At 50.2% G+C, this 16,925-nt stretch overlaps 1 protein-coding gene across 12 annotated transcripts in view; it reads left to right on the plus strand.

Moving 5' to 3' along the window:
* Nucleotides 1-16,925, plus strand: part of ABCA13 (ATP binding cassette subfamily A member 13) — a 349,393-nt gene that overhangs the window by 226,322 nt on the left and 106,146 nt on the right. For all 12 annotated transcript variants that reach the window (XR_014816633.1, XR_014816634.1, XR_014816631.1 and 9 more), the window contains 4 exons: nucleotides 5,155-5,224; nucleotides 7,528-7,646; nucleotides 10,303-10,390; nucleotides 15,411-15,519. Coding sequence is in view for 8 of the 12 variants with exons in the window: in XM_021063900.2 (XP_020919559.2) it covers nucleotides 5,155-5,224; nucleotides 7,528-7,646; nucleotides 10,303-10,390; nucleotides 15,411-15,519 (386 nt within the window). In the remaining 4 variants the exon portion in view is untranslated. Of the gene's footprint in view, nucleotides 1-5,154; nucleotides 5,225-7,527; nucleotides 7,647-10,302; nucleotides 10,391-15,410; nucleotides 15,520-16,925 lie in introns of those variants that run through there.

Raw genomic sequence — 16,925 nt, forward strand, 5'->3', positions numbered from 1 at the left:
TGATTTGCTGAATAAAACCCCAAAAGAATAAAACTAAAAAGAATAAAGGTAAGTATGAAATATGTATTAACCGTTACGTACGTTTGGGGTAAACTTGTACCTCTGAAAAGATGAATTATACTTTCTTTTTAACTAAAGGGAGTAAAAAAGTCAGAACTATCAGTGTGGGGGTGAACCACTTGGAAGACGTTTTTTGTAGGATTTGAAAATGATGCTATAGAGATGACCTTTTTAGGAAGCCTTGGTAAAGCACGCCTTTCTTCAGCACCGTTGTCTCTGTCTCTTATTCTGCTCGACTGTTATTTACGGAGGATCTGCCATACAAACACAGTGCGGTTAGAGGACCCAGCACTGAAGTAGGACGTGGCCCTGGGCTCAGGCATTTACACGTGGGGAAAGCGATAAAACCAGAACGATGTATTAAGTACCAAAGTGTATGTTTTTAAGTAAGAAATGTAAAAAAGCAAACATTAAGACAATATTGGCGATGTTTTCCTAATTCGTGATGACACATTTCGTGCATTAGTCATGTTGGTGATTAGCTTGAGACTGAATAACTCTTAGCGGTCTCAGTAAGGAAGAATTAATAGAAAATTAATTATGTTGTTGCACTTTTGTCTTCTCTTGAAAAAAGACAGTAATTTGTTTAACTAAATAAAAGCTTTCATGGTGATGCTTTTAGTTCCCTCTCCTCTAAAGAAACGCAGGATGTAAAAACGGTCTCCCTCTGAGAAGCTGACATGTGACCTGGGGCCCTGCCTGGTGCTGGTTTAGTCACGGCTCAGTGTTGGAACAAAGAACCATTGGCAGAAAAAGATATTTCTTCATCTGGTCTTTCAAGAGGGAGAGTAAAAGTGGAATTGGTGCTTGGGACAGCAGCACATATTCCGAGTTCCCTTCAGATGCCTCTTTTACCTTCAGAGCCTGTGCCCCTCCACCCTGCCCCCCTGCCCCCCTCTCTCTCCGCCTCTCTCCATACCCCACCCCCACTCCACCCCCACTCCCTGCCTGCAGATCAGCCCCTGTGTTTCTCTCCTCATCTTTCCTCCATCTTCCTGGATCTGTTTTTGTTGTTTATTTGTTTGCTTTTTCCTTTTAAGGCTGCACCTGCAGTGGACGGAAGTTCCCAAGCTAGGAGTTGAATTCGAGCTGCAGCTACCAGCCTACACTGCACCTTGTGGCAAAGCCAGATCCTTAACCCACTGAGCAAGGCCAGGGATTGAACCCACATACTCATGGACACTAGTTGGGCTCTTAACCTGCTGAGCCACAATGGCAACTGCCTGGGTCTGTTTTTTTGTTTCCTCCTCTTTCTCTGTGAAACTCGCAGAGTCTATTAACTCATTCCTGTTTTCTTTTGTCTTTTTTTTGTTGTTGTTGTTGTTGCTATTTCTTGGGCCGCTCCTGCGGCATATGGAGGTTCCCAGGCCAGGGGTTGAATTGGAGCTGTAGCCACCGGCCTACGCCAGAGCCACAGCAACGCGGGATCCGAGCCGTGTCTGCAACCTACACCACAGCTCACGGCAACGCCGGATCGTTAACCCACTGAGCAAGGGCAGGGACCGAACCCGCAACCTCATGGTTCCTAGTCGGATTCATTAACCACTGCGCCACGACGGGAACTCCTCATTCCTGTTTTGTAACCATTTCTCCTCTTTTCCTTGGTCAGCTGGCAAAAAGCTGAGGGGCGAGCTACCTCCTGCAAGGAGCTGGGAACACTTAAATCGGTAATAATTTCTATCCAAGTTACACAAACAAGGCTTGGTTTACTAAAGCTCCAGATGGAAACAAAATGGTTTTGTTTAAAACAAGTAAGTTTTCCTTCTGTAAGTATCAAACCTAATTGACGTCAGTATCTACATTTTCCCCTTTTGGCAGACTTTAGCCGTCTTTTGATTTTTAATTAGCAGAAACATTTTAAAACGACAGATGAGCTTCTGCTTATTGACTCTTTTCCTGTTCAGATGCTCTGAGCCCATGTTGAGGGCACCACAGTCAATTGCTGGCTCTACCTCGTCTCCTGCAGAAGGCAGCACGAATCTCAGAAAAAGCTCTTGTGGGGGGAGCCTTAGCTAAACCATCAGCGTCCACATTGCAGTAGATGATGCATACTTTAACATTTAAAATGTGCTGAAGTTGCCAGCTCTTAGAAGCAGACTGGCAGATTTCAACCTTGAGGTTTCTTTCGGCAGGCTCGTGTTTGGTGACACTCCAGCGATGGCTTCCCCTGCTGTTGCTGTAATAAAACGGTCACCTTCCCCCATGCATTCTTTTTCTTTTAGGGCTGCACCTGCGGCATATGGAAGTTCCTGGGCCAGGAGTCAAATCAGAGCTTCAGCTGCAGGCTACACCGCAATGCCAGACCCTTAACCCACTGGGCGAGGCCAGGGATCAAACCCACATCTGCATGGACACTACTGTGTCAGGTTCATAACCTGCTGAGCCACGACGGGAACTCCTCCTCACCGTTCTTGACAGCATGTGACAGAGCACAAAAGTGGTCCTGAGCGCTTCTGATACTTAGATTGCACTTTAACGCCCGGGGCAATGGGTGAGGTTTGACACCCTGATGAGATGAGGGCAGCTTGGGTCCTCGCACCTGGTGTGGCTGTAACAGCTTCCCTCAGAGGGGCAAAAGCTGAGGTCGAGGGTCACAAGCTTCCAGAGCACAGCTATCTGGCACCCTGGTAAAGGGGTGGGGAGCCTGGCTTCTGGGTGGGGCTGCACAAACCCACCTCTCAGCCTCTGCAAGCTCCCTGTGTGATCCAAGCAGTGACTCTGCTTTTCTGGGGCCGCTGTGCTCCCGCTCTCGAGGGAGCCATGCTCCTCTCCGGCCTCCGGCTTGTTTTCCCTCCGGGCAGGACTGTGTCCGCACTTCCCTCCTTGAGCCTAGGTCCTCCGAGCTGTCCCTCTGGCTGTGTGTTGAAAACCGTGGGCTTTGCTAACTCATGGACCAGAGGACCGCGGTCAGACACGTGCGCTCAGATGCCCATCACTGCTCGTGTGTCCTGCAGAGCACGGCAGGTTCCCCGCACAGAGCCAAGGGGACCGGGGCTTGAGGTCCAGACATCAGAGAGAGATTTAAGTGGAATCATCTGATTCCTTGTCTTTCTGTTGGGAGCGCAGCTCCATGTGCCTGACGAGCGGGGAGGCCACGCCCACCTCAACGTGGGAGGAGCTTGGAGCAGACAGAGGTTTGTTGCAGGAAATGCAGGGAGAAGGGTGGTTTGTGCCCTAAAAAACCCCAAACTCAAAATTGTAAGGCCTTTTAAAAGCCAGGTGAGGATGGGGGGTGGGTCTCAGGGAAAGTGATCAGTTCCTGCCGTTCTGACTGGTTGATGGTGCAGGAACGGGGTGACAGGGGTTCTCACTATCAGCCCGAAGTGCCAGGAGCCCGGGCCACGTGCTCATGGGCACCTTCTGTTTGGCGATGGTTTTCGCCTCCGCAAAACAGTTCGGGACAGGAGCTGAGCAGGGGATCCGGGGAGGCCTCCCTCCTCCGCCTCTGTGCGAGCCACGCAGCCTCACGGTGGCTCCTGCAGCACAGAACGTGGAGGCTGGGAAGCTCCCCAACCGGAAATCTGTTAAACGCTGCTGCTGGTCCCCGTACAGCTCTGCGGGCCACGTCCGGTTACTTTCTAAAAGGAGGCCAGGAGCAGAGACGCTGGGGGGTTTGGAGGAGACCAGGGGACCATCTGGGGAATTCAGTAAGTTACACACACTTGCTAACGTCCCCGAAGCCCTGCAGCCAAACCACGGAAGGCCCGCAGAGTTTAAGAAATGGGAACAGAGGTCCCCCTCCCCCCCAGTAATGATCAGACCCAGCAGCAGGCAGTCCTGTTAAACACATCGCCCCCTTCGGCGGTCTTTCCCTGGTGCTTTCAAGTCCCGAACTGGAGTCCCCGTAAGTAATTAATAAACTAAGGAAGTCGCACTGGGGAAGCCTTTAAGTTATTTTTGTTATTTCAGAAAAGTACATGGAAATTGCACTTTGCTAACCTGACGAATAGCAATGGCCAGTTTTGTTTTTTTTCCCAGTGTACCAGGTGTTTTTCACCCCAGGGCTCTGACGCAGCAGCACAGCCTGGAGCGGAGTCTGGGCTTGGAGCTTGAGAGACCAGACCATCTTCAGAGTGTGGTCTTGGGCCGGCCACTGACCCCTCAGGCCCTCACTCCTCTGCTGGACAGTGGGGCTGGCAGGAGGTCTAGTGAAAACGTCTAGCTGGGAGCCTGTAGTTCAGTAAATGTTAACTGCCTCCCTTCTCTTCTAATTTCTGAGTATATAATAACCATCATTCCTAAAACCGATTTTGATTTACAAACATTAGTGAAAAAAGGAAAAATCAGGGAGTTCCCATTGTGGCTGAGCAGGTAAGAACCTGACTAGTACCCATGAGGATGCAGGTTTGATCCCTGGCCTGGCTCAGGGTAAAGGATCCAGTGTTGTCACAAGCTGCCATGTAGGTCACAAACGCGGCTCTGATCCCGAGCTGCCATGGCTGTGGCGTAGGCTTGCAGCTGCAGCTCTGATTTGACCCCTAGCCTGGGAACCTCCACATGCCTCAGGTGCAGCCATAAAGAGAAGAAAAAAAAAAAAAAATCAATGTATGAGGCCTAACAAGGAGAAAAGCTATAGAGAGCTTGGGAACAAAAGGTTTTGAACCACTGTTGTAAGTTGTTTTTGTAACAGTCTCTGTTGTACCGCCTTTTCTTCATAACGGAAGTTTAATAGCAATTGTGTTTCTTTAAATGATGACTCAATTACGGAGTCATACCATGAAAAGAAATTAGCAGCTCACTGTGTTTATTAATGGCCACACTGGTGCTGAAGCTACCTAGTTTTGCGATCCGGAGCCCCCAGCTTCACAGCAGCTGCCGGCCCCACCTCCACTGAAAGTCCTGGGGAGCCTTGGCGGTACGTGGAGTGCAGGAGTAGAGCGAGCATCATTTAATATAATGGAAATATTGTCATTGCAATAAAACATTGTCATCAGATTAACAGCTCCAGCTGTGAAAACTAATGTAACAGCTCTGCCTTCTGCAGCGGAAGAAGATGAGCATGGCCCAGGTTCCAACCTGGCGGGGCTCTTTCAGGAAGATACCGTAGCTCTGAGATCTGAAGGACGGTTTCCGTTCTCTCCTTCCTTTTGTCAGGGACAATTCTTCCTGCTGGCGCTTGGACCCCTCCTCTCACCTGGAAGCCCCGAAGCTCTGTGGCTGCCTGGTAGGTTTCTGGAGTGTTTCTGATTTTTTTTACAAGTCTCAACCTCAAGTAACCAAAATGAGTTTACCTATCTGAAAAGCACCTCCCTTTTTTTTTTAAACTAAAATGTGCCTCTGTGACTTGTAGGACTTGTAGGGTTACTTGATTAGCGGCTTCTTGAAAAGTTTCATGACACAACACAAATTGCGTGGACCCCACACTGGCCCTTCTGTTCATTGCCTACTAATTGTAACCAGGAATAGCCCAATAGCATTCATGGAGCTCATGCATCTTCTTTTGATTAATGCTGAGGAAGCTAAATTGCCTTTTGGGGAGAAATTTCCCAGAATTTCAAGGCAGAAGGACCTCAAGGCTCTGGTGTGTTTATTTAAGTTTTGAGAGCTCGATATTGAACGCTAAGATACCACTTAGCTTCTTCTAACTATGACTGATTAATAATTAAAAGCAGACTGAGGTAGCTATGCCCCCATTGCAGTGAGGGCCAGTGCTGTCTAGTCTTTGAAGGAGGACGGGTTGAGTTTTTTATGGAAAATTGGTTGGCGCTCATCTCAAAGGAAATCCGAAAAGCCAGTTGATAAAGGCGCGGGCCGATCAGCCCCAATCAACAAGCAATCCTAGTTTATAGAAAACCGTAGGAAAAGCAAAAAAAAAAAAAAAAAAAAAAAAAAAAATCCTAATTTAAATGAATCGAGGATCCTCGAAGAGAACAGCCATGTAAACGTGTTTCCAGGGCCTTTCTGCTTAGCGGCCCATAAGATGCACGCCTCTGAGTCTGCAGCGACTTCGCAGAGCCTTCTTTTCTGTGGATCTGGTCTGCTTTCTTCTCTGAGACTAAACGTCTGCCCCGGGCACACCAGGCTGTCTTGAGGGGCTCTTCACGACCCTTTGACTTGGGCTGTCAAGAACTCAGAGCTGGGTTCGATGCTCCTTTGCCACGACCAGCTGTTTTGCTCACGTTCTTTTTGGACGCAGGGATGTGTGTCTTCCCCTTCTTGTCTATTCCATTAACTCATCACCTCTCTAATTTCTCACTCCGCGCTCATCTTCTGTGGCCTTGATGTAATCATTCTGTTACACTGGTGCCTTGTAGTATAAGTTCCCTGAAACGGATTGGAGTTGTTTGGGGTGTCCGCGGCCGAGGAATGGTGAGCCAATACCAAAACAGTTGATGCCAACGTCCCTGAGCTCACCCCAGCTCACACGAGCGGGAAGGTGTCAGGATCACGTGCGCAGGAGGAAAGGGATTCGTGTGAAAAAGCTCCATAGCTGAGGATGTTTCAGAAATGCCAGCTAAAGCCCTGTTAGCGGGTCTCTCAGCGCTTCCGAGCTGCTGATATGATTATGCTCGAATCACAATGGGGTGGAGAAGAGGCAGCGTTTCCTGCTTATCATTGGACTGAAGAATCCTTGTTTTCCGTGGCACCCGTGTGCTTCGACACGCTCTTCGAGACATGCTCGTCCACAGGCTGGGGGTCAGAGGTCTTCCGGAAAGGGGGCGTTGGGGTGAACCCAGCCAGGTAAATGTTTCCTGATTCTAAGCCCGAGAGTGGCTGCAGAAGAGGCGTTTGACTTCTGCTTTAGGCACTTAGGGAAGAAACGCATTCCTTTGCATTCTTTTTTTTTTTTTAATTTTTATTGAAATGTACTTGATTTATAAGGTTGTTCTGCTCTACAACAAAACGATTCAGTTATTTATGTGCACACATCCATTCTCTTTCAGATTCTTTTCCCACACAGATGATCACGGAGTATTGGGTAGCGTTCTCCGTGCTGTACAGCAGAGCCCTGTTGGCCCGTCTTTCCATAGCCCTCAGCCTGCATGTGCCAGCCCCAAACCCAGTCCGTCCCTTCCGCCCACACCTGTCCCCTTGGGTAACCATAACCATATGTTTTTCAAAGTCTGTGAGTCTGCTTCTATTCTGCAAATAAGTTCATTTGTATCCTTTGAATTCTCTTGTGTATCATCCTCTGATTCTCTTTCCGGTTCCTCAAATGCAAGGTCACCCCAGTGAAAACATTCTTTCCCCTTTGAGTCCTTACAGATCTGCCCAAACTTACATACAGGAAAGGATTTGAAGGGCCCAAGTGTAACTGACAGCAAAGGTCCCAGTGGAATTCTAGTGAATTCTCAAATGTAGGTGATTCTTAGGGAGATTTGAGAACTCAGAGCACATACAAGGCCATCAATAACTCATTTAAAAAAATGAAAGCTAGGAAAAGCCATACTTACTTTAAAGTAGTGTCAGCAGACCTGTGTGGGTTATAAGTACGTTTCCACTTGATGTCTTTGACAATAATTACAGACCTGCCCCAACGGAAGCACCAGGGCTCCCTACCTGACCAACGGCCTGGGCCACCGGCTGCTCAACCTCTCGGGCCTCCGCCTGGAGGAGTATTTGCTGGCGCCAACGGAAAAGCCAAGGTGGGTTCGAAACTGTCTCTGGGTCTTTCCTGTTTTCAGAATTACTTTGTCAGTCCTCTTGCTCCAAACGCTAACGTTCTTCAAAACTCAGATGTCTGATACTCGCCTCGATGCTCATAAAAATTCCAAGGCAAGGCCCAGGCCTTACGGAGGTTCCCCTGCTGGCTTTCACTCCTGTGCTGGGGGAAGTGTGTCCACTGAGACCCGCCGGGGCTGGAAGAGGCTTGACTGCTTCAGAGCATGAGTGCAGAGACGATAACAGTGTGATGCAGTGACGGTCTCCCTGGAGACCTCTCTCATCTAGGCAGCATCCAGCATGGGAGCCGGGGTGCACCCGGGGTCTGAAGACTCCTCTTGTGCGTGTTTTGGGAAAGCTGTTGTTTTGGCTGAATTTCCTGGAGCCTAAGAGGGTGGATGGAGATGAAGGGGTAGGACGGGCTACTCGCTGCTTTAAACTGCAGCCCCGTTCACCGCTGCGTCCTTCCCTGAGACCCCAGCACACAAGCACCCCGTGGTCTTCCCGCAGAGCCCGGAACCCTCCCCCCCTGTCCCTGGCTCTCTTCACCTCTGACCCTCCCTGCATGATCTGACCCTCCCTGTGCTCTGTCTGCACCTCCCTGTGGTCCACTGGTCAGGTCTTTGAACACATCTTTGGGCGTTCCCGTTGTGGCTCCGCGGGTTAAGAACCCAACAGAGTGTCCATGAGGATTAGGCTTCAGTCCCTGGCCTTGCCCAGGGGCTTAGGGATCCGGCATTGTTGTGAGCTGTGGTGTAAGTCACAGATGTGGCTCAGATGGATCCTGCATTGCTGTGGCTGTGGTACAGGCCAGCAGCTGCAGCTCTGATTCGACCCCTACCCTGGGAACCTCTGTATGCCGCAGGTGTGGCCCCAAGAAGAAAAAAAACAAAACAAAATAGGTGTTTGAAGGTGGGAGTTTGTGTGGCCAGGACTTAGAATAGTATCTGGGAGTTCCCATGGTGGTGCAGCGGAAATGAATCTGACTTGTAACCATGAGGTTGCCCGTTCGATCCCTGGCCTCACTCAGTGGGTTAAGGATCTGGCATTGCCGTGAGCTGTGGGGTAGGTCACAGATGCGGCTCAGATCCTGTGTTGCTGTGGCTGTGGTGTAGGCTGGCAGCTGTAGCTCCGAGTCAACGACCCCTAGCCTGGGAACCTCCATATGCCGCAGGTGTGGCCCTCGAAAGAAGAAAAAAACAGAAGAAAGAAAAACTTCTGAATAATTAGAATCAGGAAGGATTCCAACTGCTTCCTTCTACACAAGAGACAGGTGAACATAGTATATTCTTTTGTTTGTTTTGGCCACATCTTTGCCATGTGGAAGTTCCTGGATCAGGCCGCAGGTTTGAGCCCTGTCCTCACACATTGGGTTAAGGATCTGGCGTTGCCCTGAGCCGTGGTGTAGGTTGCAGACGCGGCTCGGATCCCATGTCGCTGTAGCGATGATGTAAAGCCACCAGGGCCCCGTGCTACGCAGAATTCCGGAGGTGGTGAGTTCCCACTGTGGCTCAGTGGTAATGAACCCAACTAGTATCCATAAGGACAAGGGTTCAATCCCTGGCCTTGCTCAGTGGGTTAAGGATCCAGCATTGCCACGAGCTGTGGTGTAGGTCACAGCTGCACCTCAGATCCTGTGTTAACAGTGGCTGTGGTGTAGGCCAGCAGCTGCAGCTCCAATTTGACCCCTAGCCTGGGAACCTACATATGCCATGAGTGTGGCCCTAAAAAGCAAAAAAAAAGAATAGTGTCTGGCAGAAAAAGGAGCTTGATCAATGTCTCAGAAATGGATGAATGAATGAAAGGTTAAATGGAGCCGTTTGGGAACAGGTCTTTATTCCCTTGTCCCAGTTTTGTCCGAGAGCAGGGCACAGTGGTGAAAGTCTGCTTTTCAGTTGCCTTTTATCCAAAGACTGGGAAGCCAAGCTTAAGATGTGCCTTTATTCCTAATGTTAAATATTTTTAAAACCTTAATAAGTGCCAGATACCACACCGCCCATGAAATATAAAGTCAAAAGAAGTAAGTCCTTCTGGGATGAACTCGCAGAGCTGCGTGGAAGATAAACTAGTGAAAAGACAGATAAGGCCCCGTGAGGCAACCGCTGCGGTAAATGGGTGGGTGGATGTCGTGGGAGCCCCCACGTGAAGGAGGCTGACCCACGCAAGCGCCCTGAGATGCCCCGGGACGAGGCGCCGCGTGCATTGAGAATTAAAGAAGCAAGAGCAGGGAGACACAACTCTTTGAAACAGGGTAACTCAGGAGTGCGCGACAGACTAAGTCATTCGAAAGTGGATGTGGAGGAGAAATGACTGTTAATTAAAATGACAAAGTGCAGGTCTGACCGCAGGCGTGGTCTGTGCCTGCGTGTCTCCTGACCCGACCGCAAGGCCTGAGGAGCGCACCTGTGAGGTGGCAAAGCCGCATCGGTTCCATCCTGGACGCCTGCCTTGGAGCCAGGCCGCTTCCTCCTGCAGGCTGACAGCCCCTCCCCACCCCGCCTTTGGCCCTGTCCCGGAGCCTGGCGGTCCAGCGGCTCCTGCCCCAGGGCCATCATAACCCTGCAGTAAGTCAGAGGCGCTGCCTCTCGGAGGGCCTGGCGCTCCCTGCTGAAGCACTAACGCCCTGTTTCCTCTCGCTAGGCTCGGAGGCTGGTCTTTTGGAGTACGGGACCCCGGTCAAGGTCAAGACGCGCACTCGAATATATCAAAGCCAAAACCTCTGGCAAAGGTAAGAGGCTTTCCTTCTCCTTCCTTGTTTTAGAAAGCTTTCAGGGAAACTGGCTTTGTAAATAACCTTAGTGGGTGCAGGTGGAATGGACCCAGATCCCGGCCTTTGTGATTGTGAAATAAAAGCAGTCATACGTACACATTCTTTCAAAGAGACAATGAATGTGTCCCTTTAGACTATGTAGAAATACACGAAATCAGTCACTTTTTAAAATTTGATTCTAGTTGATTTACAGTCAGTGTTGTGTCAATTTCTGCTGTACGGCGTAGTGACCCCGTCATACGTTGTTTTTTGTGAAGACTGAAATCTCCTTAAAGCAAACGAGAAAATAATCTGTTATCAAAGACACTCATGACCAGGGTTGTGGGACACATCACTGGTTTTCCTGGCGACCTTCCGAGCGTGCACTGAAGTTTCTCTTCTTCCCGAAGGCTGGATGGACCCGAGCCGACGACACAAGCAGGCCGTAACCAGGCGAGGCCACCCCCGGGGCGTGGGTCCTTACGCCCTGCTGGGACGGTCCCTCTGAATTAGGAAAGCTTCCCTTGGCCTCAGGGCCAGTGGGTGGGAGGGATCGAGGGCTGGGAGACAGGAAAAAGTGCTAACTCAGACGCGATGACACCCGACAGGTTTTTCTGGGGGAAGAAGTCAGTGTAACCTTAAGATGGGGAAAGGCAAGCTTCCTGTCTCCGAGGTCGAGGACGCGGTCTGGGGTGGGTCCTGAGTGACAGGGAAATGGGTGGAATGGACGGTGGGCAAGAGCGTTGCCTGCCTGGGAACCCGCCGCGAGAATCTGAGGAGTGAGGTCGGACAGCGTAAGCCCAGGGAGGCAGCCACCCTCTCCTTTGTGGTGGGGACGTCCGTGGTCCATGGGGACCCGGAGAAGCTTGTCGGGCTACTGGCTCGTGCATGATGGAGGCTTGCTCAGTGGCATAAAGGCTCTTTACCGGTTTCTCCGCAGTGTAATCCCTTAGGAAAATGTTAAATTCATACTTCGCAAGGCCGTCCCCGAGGAAAGTTCCAGCAGTCGTATTTCACAATCTAATCCCTGAGGAGAAATCGAAGTCGCGTGTGGACCGTTCAGAAACCCCTCCTTCAGCCGAGGTGCGCTCACGTCTCTTCGCTGGCAGGCAGCACACGTGAGAAGATTTATAGCTCAGTATGAAAATATCAAGATCCATAGCTTGATAGAAAAAGAAGGGACAGGGCATCGGCCGGGTTTTGAACCCTCAATGTGGCTGATCTTAAAAGAAGCCCAGTTGCTAGAAGGGATCTGTTCATTTCCCCTGAGAACGTTTTAACTTTCTCACCTCTGCAAGTCCTGAGCCTTCTTACGTACGGATAGCAGGCCATTGCGTTTTTGCTTTCAGGGGCTCGGGGCAGGGCGGCCACGGCCCCCCTGCTTTTCTTCTTCAGGTCGGGGGCACACATGACTGCCTCCCTGACACCTGCTCCCTTCCTCTTTGTTTGAGGAGTGACCTCTGCAGTTTTTAATGCGGTTTGACAGGCACTTTACCAGGCACAGCATGCCAGTGAGGGGTGTCCAGCCCTTTGGGGAGGAAGCTTTTCTCCGGAGGCCAAGGAACCAATCCTGCCTTGGGCTGTCAAGGGCAGCTGAGGCCTGAAACCCCACATCGCGGTCGGTGGTGGATGTCCTGTCACACGGTCATGCTGACCTTTCAGGAAGTAACCACCAGTCTTCTGCTTTGGCCTTTGGGGTCCATTCAAGACAGAGTGTGTGCTTTTCAGTCCTTTTGAGGAGAAAATGGAAAATGTGCAGAGGAACAGGCTTACTAGTTAGAAATTCATTATGTTGCAGAATGGCTCTCCTGGAACCTTATGAGTTATTTCATTCACATCTTGAGTCTTGAGCGGGTTTAATTAAACACCCGCTAGGATGGGTACACTGCAGTTAAATTTTAAGGCCAAACACTGGCCCCTCCTGGTGCTTGGCCTTCATTCTCTTCTCACATAGGATTTTTTCCATTCAGAGATTTTTTTTTTCTCCTCACACCTCCTTAGCTGCCTTTCTGAGGAACTGTTCCTCGGGATCCTGACACGCGAGGTCTGTTTGGAGGTGTCATAATATGTTCCTGGAAGGAGATTAACGTCCTCCTTCGTTACTGAATTTTTTGGGGGTCCTGACTTACCGGCTGGCAGGAAAGGAAATCCCACACCTTATTTCCAAAGTGTGGTCCAGTGTTTTAAAAAAGCATTCTTGGAAGAGAAAAAGCAAAGCAAAGTTCTTCCTTTGAACTCTGCGTAACAGGTGTTAAAGACCATCACGAAGTATCTGTTCTTACTTAAAGAATTTATAGATCCTGCCGAGTAGAGGCCAGTTTATAGGAGGCCCGGCAGGAAGCGCAGAGTGTTCTTGAGACTGGGGGTCAGCCGTCCAGCCCCCGAAAGATGCAGGAGGGCAGATGGCCATCACGACCCTCCCAGTGCGTTCGTTTAACTGGGGACCCGTGGGGTGGACTGCTGGGGGCCCTGCTTGGCCAAGGCTGCCTGGCCTCCGCCCCCGCCCCCCCGTGGGTGTGCTCCCTGACTCCACCCCACCCTGCACCCTGAGAGTGTCGCCATTGCCACGTGACCCTAACGCTACCCTCTGCCCCGTGCCTCTTCCCCCACCATCCGTGGCCACGCAGGAAGACAGTAGTTGGAAATAAGCCATTTGGGCAGCTTCTCAGGCTGCTTCTTGCCTCGGAGAGCTGGGCTCCCAGAACCTGTCTGGTCCAGCGTGGCTGGCAGTACCTCTGCCTTCGCCCCTGGGAGGCACAGCAGGCTTTCTGTGACCCAGCTGAGGTCCACAAGGCACACTCGTGAGTCTTTTAGAACAGGCAGTACTCTGCACAATTTATCATTGCATTTGTGGACGTCACAGTGCTCCAGGTAACACCCTTTAGGTCCCTAGAAGCCCTTTGTCCCCTAAGAGGTGTCACTCAGGGCCATCCCGCCCTTAGCAACCTTCACAAAGTTTCATGGCCACCCGTGACGTGACCTTTATTCTGAGGTGTCCCTTTTGACGTTTGGCCTGGAGACCTGCACACCTGGGTGGAGGGGTTCACCTGCTGCCCGCCTTGGCTGGGATGATGTTGGGGGACCCAGTCTGCTCCTCATGCAGGCGGGCAGACCAGCCTGGGTGCCATGGCCACAGCCAAGGCACAGGAGGACGTGGGCACGGGCGAGCTTTGCAGCCCTCGGCCTGCCTCCCGCTCCATCGGCCACGGAGCAGCAGGGCGCCGGCGTCAGGCAGCTGGGGGTAGAGGCAAGAAGTGGGACCAGCACAGAAGCCGTGGGGCCTGGGGAGCAGCGTGAGGGCAGGACGCTCAGGGTCTCGGGCCCCCACCTCCTCTGCCACAGCAGGTCCACTTCGGACTGTGTTTTTGTAAGGTGTCATTTGTTGAAGCTGAAAAAAAAAACACCCTGCTTTTAAAACAAACAAATGAAACAGCGGCATTTGGAAAACCCGGATCTAAAGGAAAGATGCCGTGGCCTTTCACTCTTTTTCCCCCAAGACTGGGGCAGGGGGAGGTCACGGGCCATGGCCGGGGGCCCTGGGGGTTCCGATCTCCACCGGCAGGGTTTTCTCCCACAGAAACCCGTCCCTTGGCTTGAACAGATCGAGGATCTAATCATTTCCAGAAGCACGTCTGCGGGGGGTGTGTTTGAGGGTGCAGGATGGCAAGGGGGTGGGGGGCAGGCCCAGCTCACTCCTGTAAGGACAGGGTCACTGGGCTGGGTGTAGGAGCCGGGCCCACACTTTCGGGCCTGTGACCCAGCCCGTACTTTTCCCTACTTTTCAGGAGTGTCTAAATTACACACATTTGTGAATCTGTGGATTTTTTGGTTTTGGATGTCTCAGATGTACTCGGGCATAGCCTGGGGCGTCATAGGCTGCCCTGGGCCTGCGGTGAGCAGGTTTTCAAGCGGAATGTCTTCCTCCCTGCAGTCGGGAAGAATGATGCTGAGGCTTCGCATGAGCCTCTTTCAAGGGGGTGCATGGCAATAGCTGCTTTCTGAATGGCTTCGTGACGTGGGTGGGCTCTCCGAGAAAGGACTGGGGAAGCGTCTGGTGGAGAGAGTTATTTTCGTGAGCACTGGCCTGTTACGGAGCTGTGCCTCTGAACCCAGGAGCTTCCATGCGGGACCCTGATCATCACGTGATGAGGCGGAAAAAAAATGGGTTGGAAGCCAAGGGGACCTGAGATCTGGCCCTTACCTTGCATAAACTGTGAGAACCTGCATAGTTTCCTCCAGCACTAACTTTCTGGGGAGCGGCTCTGAATCTGCAAAGAAGCTTGCCTGTCACAGAAGACAAGCTTGGTCCAGAGGCATGAGCTTGAGTGAGGACTGAAATGTGCCCACTGATACGTTATACGTCTTAAAAACAGTCACCAGCATTCCAAACGGAGCATGCTCAATTTTTACTAAAATAGTGATATTTTGAACTATAGATACTGATGGTTCAATTAGTATTTTTTATGCTACTTCTCATCGCAGCCGTAATAACATTCTCTCTTGATTTCTCGTTCACCTTCCTCCCGTCTGACAGGCCCGCCGCTTTATTCGCCATGCTCAGCAAATGTTTGGTGCAATTCATTTCGAGAAAGAATGTTCCACATTCAGTTATTAATTTGAAAGTAATCATTTTTTTTCTTATCATTTCCATGGTTTTAATTTGCAGGTCAAATTTCATTAGCTTCCCAACTGAGAAAGAGAAAAAAAACGATGGGCTTAGATTCTCTTTTTGCTGTGAGAATATAATTATAGAGTAACATTGCATTTGTTCTGGGGAAAATGAATCTATTTTTAGTTGTAAATTGTAGGCTCGAGGTAAATATGAAATGAGCAGACTGGAATGGACTGCTCCCTGCCAGCCAGGCAGGGTCATTTCTCTGAGGCCGGCATCAGGTGTTCAGGGGGCAAATGGGCACGAGTTCCTGGTGTCCGCGAACGGCTGATGAGTGGGCTTACGAGCTGACTTCATGAGGGCCATTAAGTTCTCTCTCTTTTGCAGGTGTGGTACAATCAGAAGGGTTTCCACTCCCTGCCGTCCTACCTAAATCATCTAAACAACCTCATTTTGTGGAGGTTCTTACCCCCTGGCGTGGATTGGAGGCAATACGGTAATGTTATTTTTGATGCCTTATGATTCACTCCTCTCAAAAGACGATGTTTTTAAAAGTGGAAGAGGTGGCAGCTTCTGCGCGGGAAGAGGAAGGTTTCCGCTGGGCAGCCAGTCTGTATCGATATCCGTGCAGATTAGTAGGTCCTTGTAGCTTTTGTTTGTGTGTCATTTGCTGTCTTTACTTTTGTGAAGTGGTGACCTGATCTGTAAGATGACGGGAGTGACAGGTGGCTCTCCTAGCGACTTCATGCCTTACAGAAGTGAGAATAATTTCTCTCTTTTGGCTTAGGGCCACACCTGCGGCATAGGGGCGTTCCAGACTAGGGGTCGAATTGGAGCTGCGCCTGCAGGCCTTGGCCACAGCCCCAGCAACACCAGATCCAAGCTGGATCTGTGACCTACACCACAGCTTGTGGCAACACTGGATGCTTACCCACTGAGCAAGGCCAGAGGTTGAACCTGCATCTTCATGGAGACTCTGCCGGGTCCTTAACCCACTGAGCCGGAATGGGAATTCTGCTATGTGTTTTAATCTCTCTTTTAAAAGGCATTATTCCGTGGACGGTTGTCATAGATGATATAGATCACCTGTTATTGTTGGGAAGGAGAATATTATAACTTGTTTCCTGTTGAACCCTTAACTCATCAGTTCTTCGTTCTGACCCTATGCTTTCGCCTTTTGGTAAATGACACAAGTCCATTTCTGGAACCCAGTGTGGATTGATTGGCTTGAGGGGATATTATGTGCTTCATTTGAGTGGGCTGAGTTGTAATTTATCAAATTCACCGAGTTCTTTAAAAAAAAAAGGAAAGCAGGCAAACAGATGTATAAATACCAACAGGCCATATCCATTATAATTTATTCGCAGAATATATTTGCTGAAACATTCATTCACATAGAAATAAATGCTAAAAAATTACCCCAATATGCTATTGCTTTACCGCAGCCTTCTCCTATTCTTCTATGTGTGTTTGTTTTCCCTTCTCCATCAATCTCTAAAATACAACATATTTAATTATTCTGTGGCACTGTAATTGTTTTGGAATGACGGGAAGTGATCTAAAAAATGTGCGTTCCTAGGAAAAGTCCAAGAGAGCGGAAAGCCCTATGGATGAGTGGTATTTATTGTGTCTGAAACGTCTGAGGGGCAGCGTTAGATATTTAGCATCCATAGTCTCATTCGTGCGTGCGCGTGTGCGTGTGTGTGTGTGTGTGTGTGTGTGTGTGCGCGTGTGCCAATTTTGTAAGGTGGGTGGTATGTGCCTACTTCACTGATTGGAAAACTGAGTTCAGAGGAATTGCCTGCCTGGTCTCTGAGCAGGTTGCGTGGTGGCCAGGGTTCTAGATCTAGCTGATAGCAAAGGCTTTGTTTTCCTCTGCGATAAATTGAGAGGATGCTTCTG

This window comes from Sus scrofa, chromosome 9, assembly GCF_054392235.1.
Source record: "Sus scrofa isolate SSC_HxYL_T2T_F1_AM1 chromosome 9, Sscrofa_HxYL_maternal_Yorkshire_Landrace_v2.0, whole genome shotgun sequence".
Taxonomy (NCBI): Eukaryota; Metazoa; Chordata; class Mammalia; order Artiodactyla; family Suidae; genus Sus; species Sus scrofa.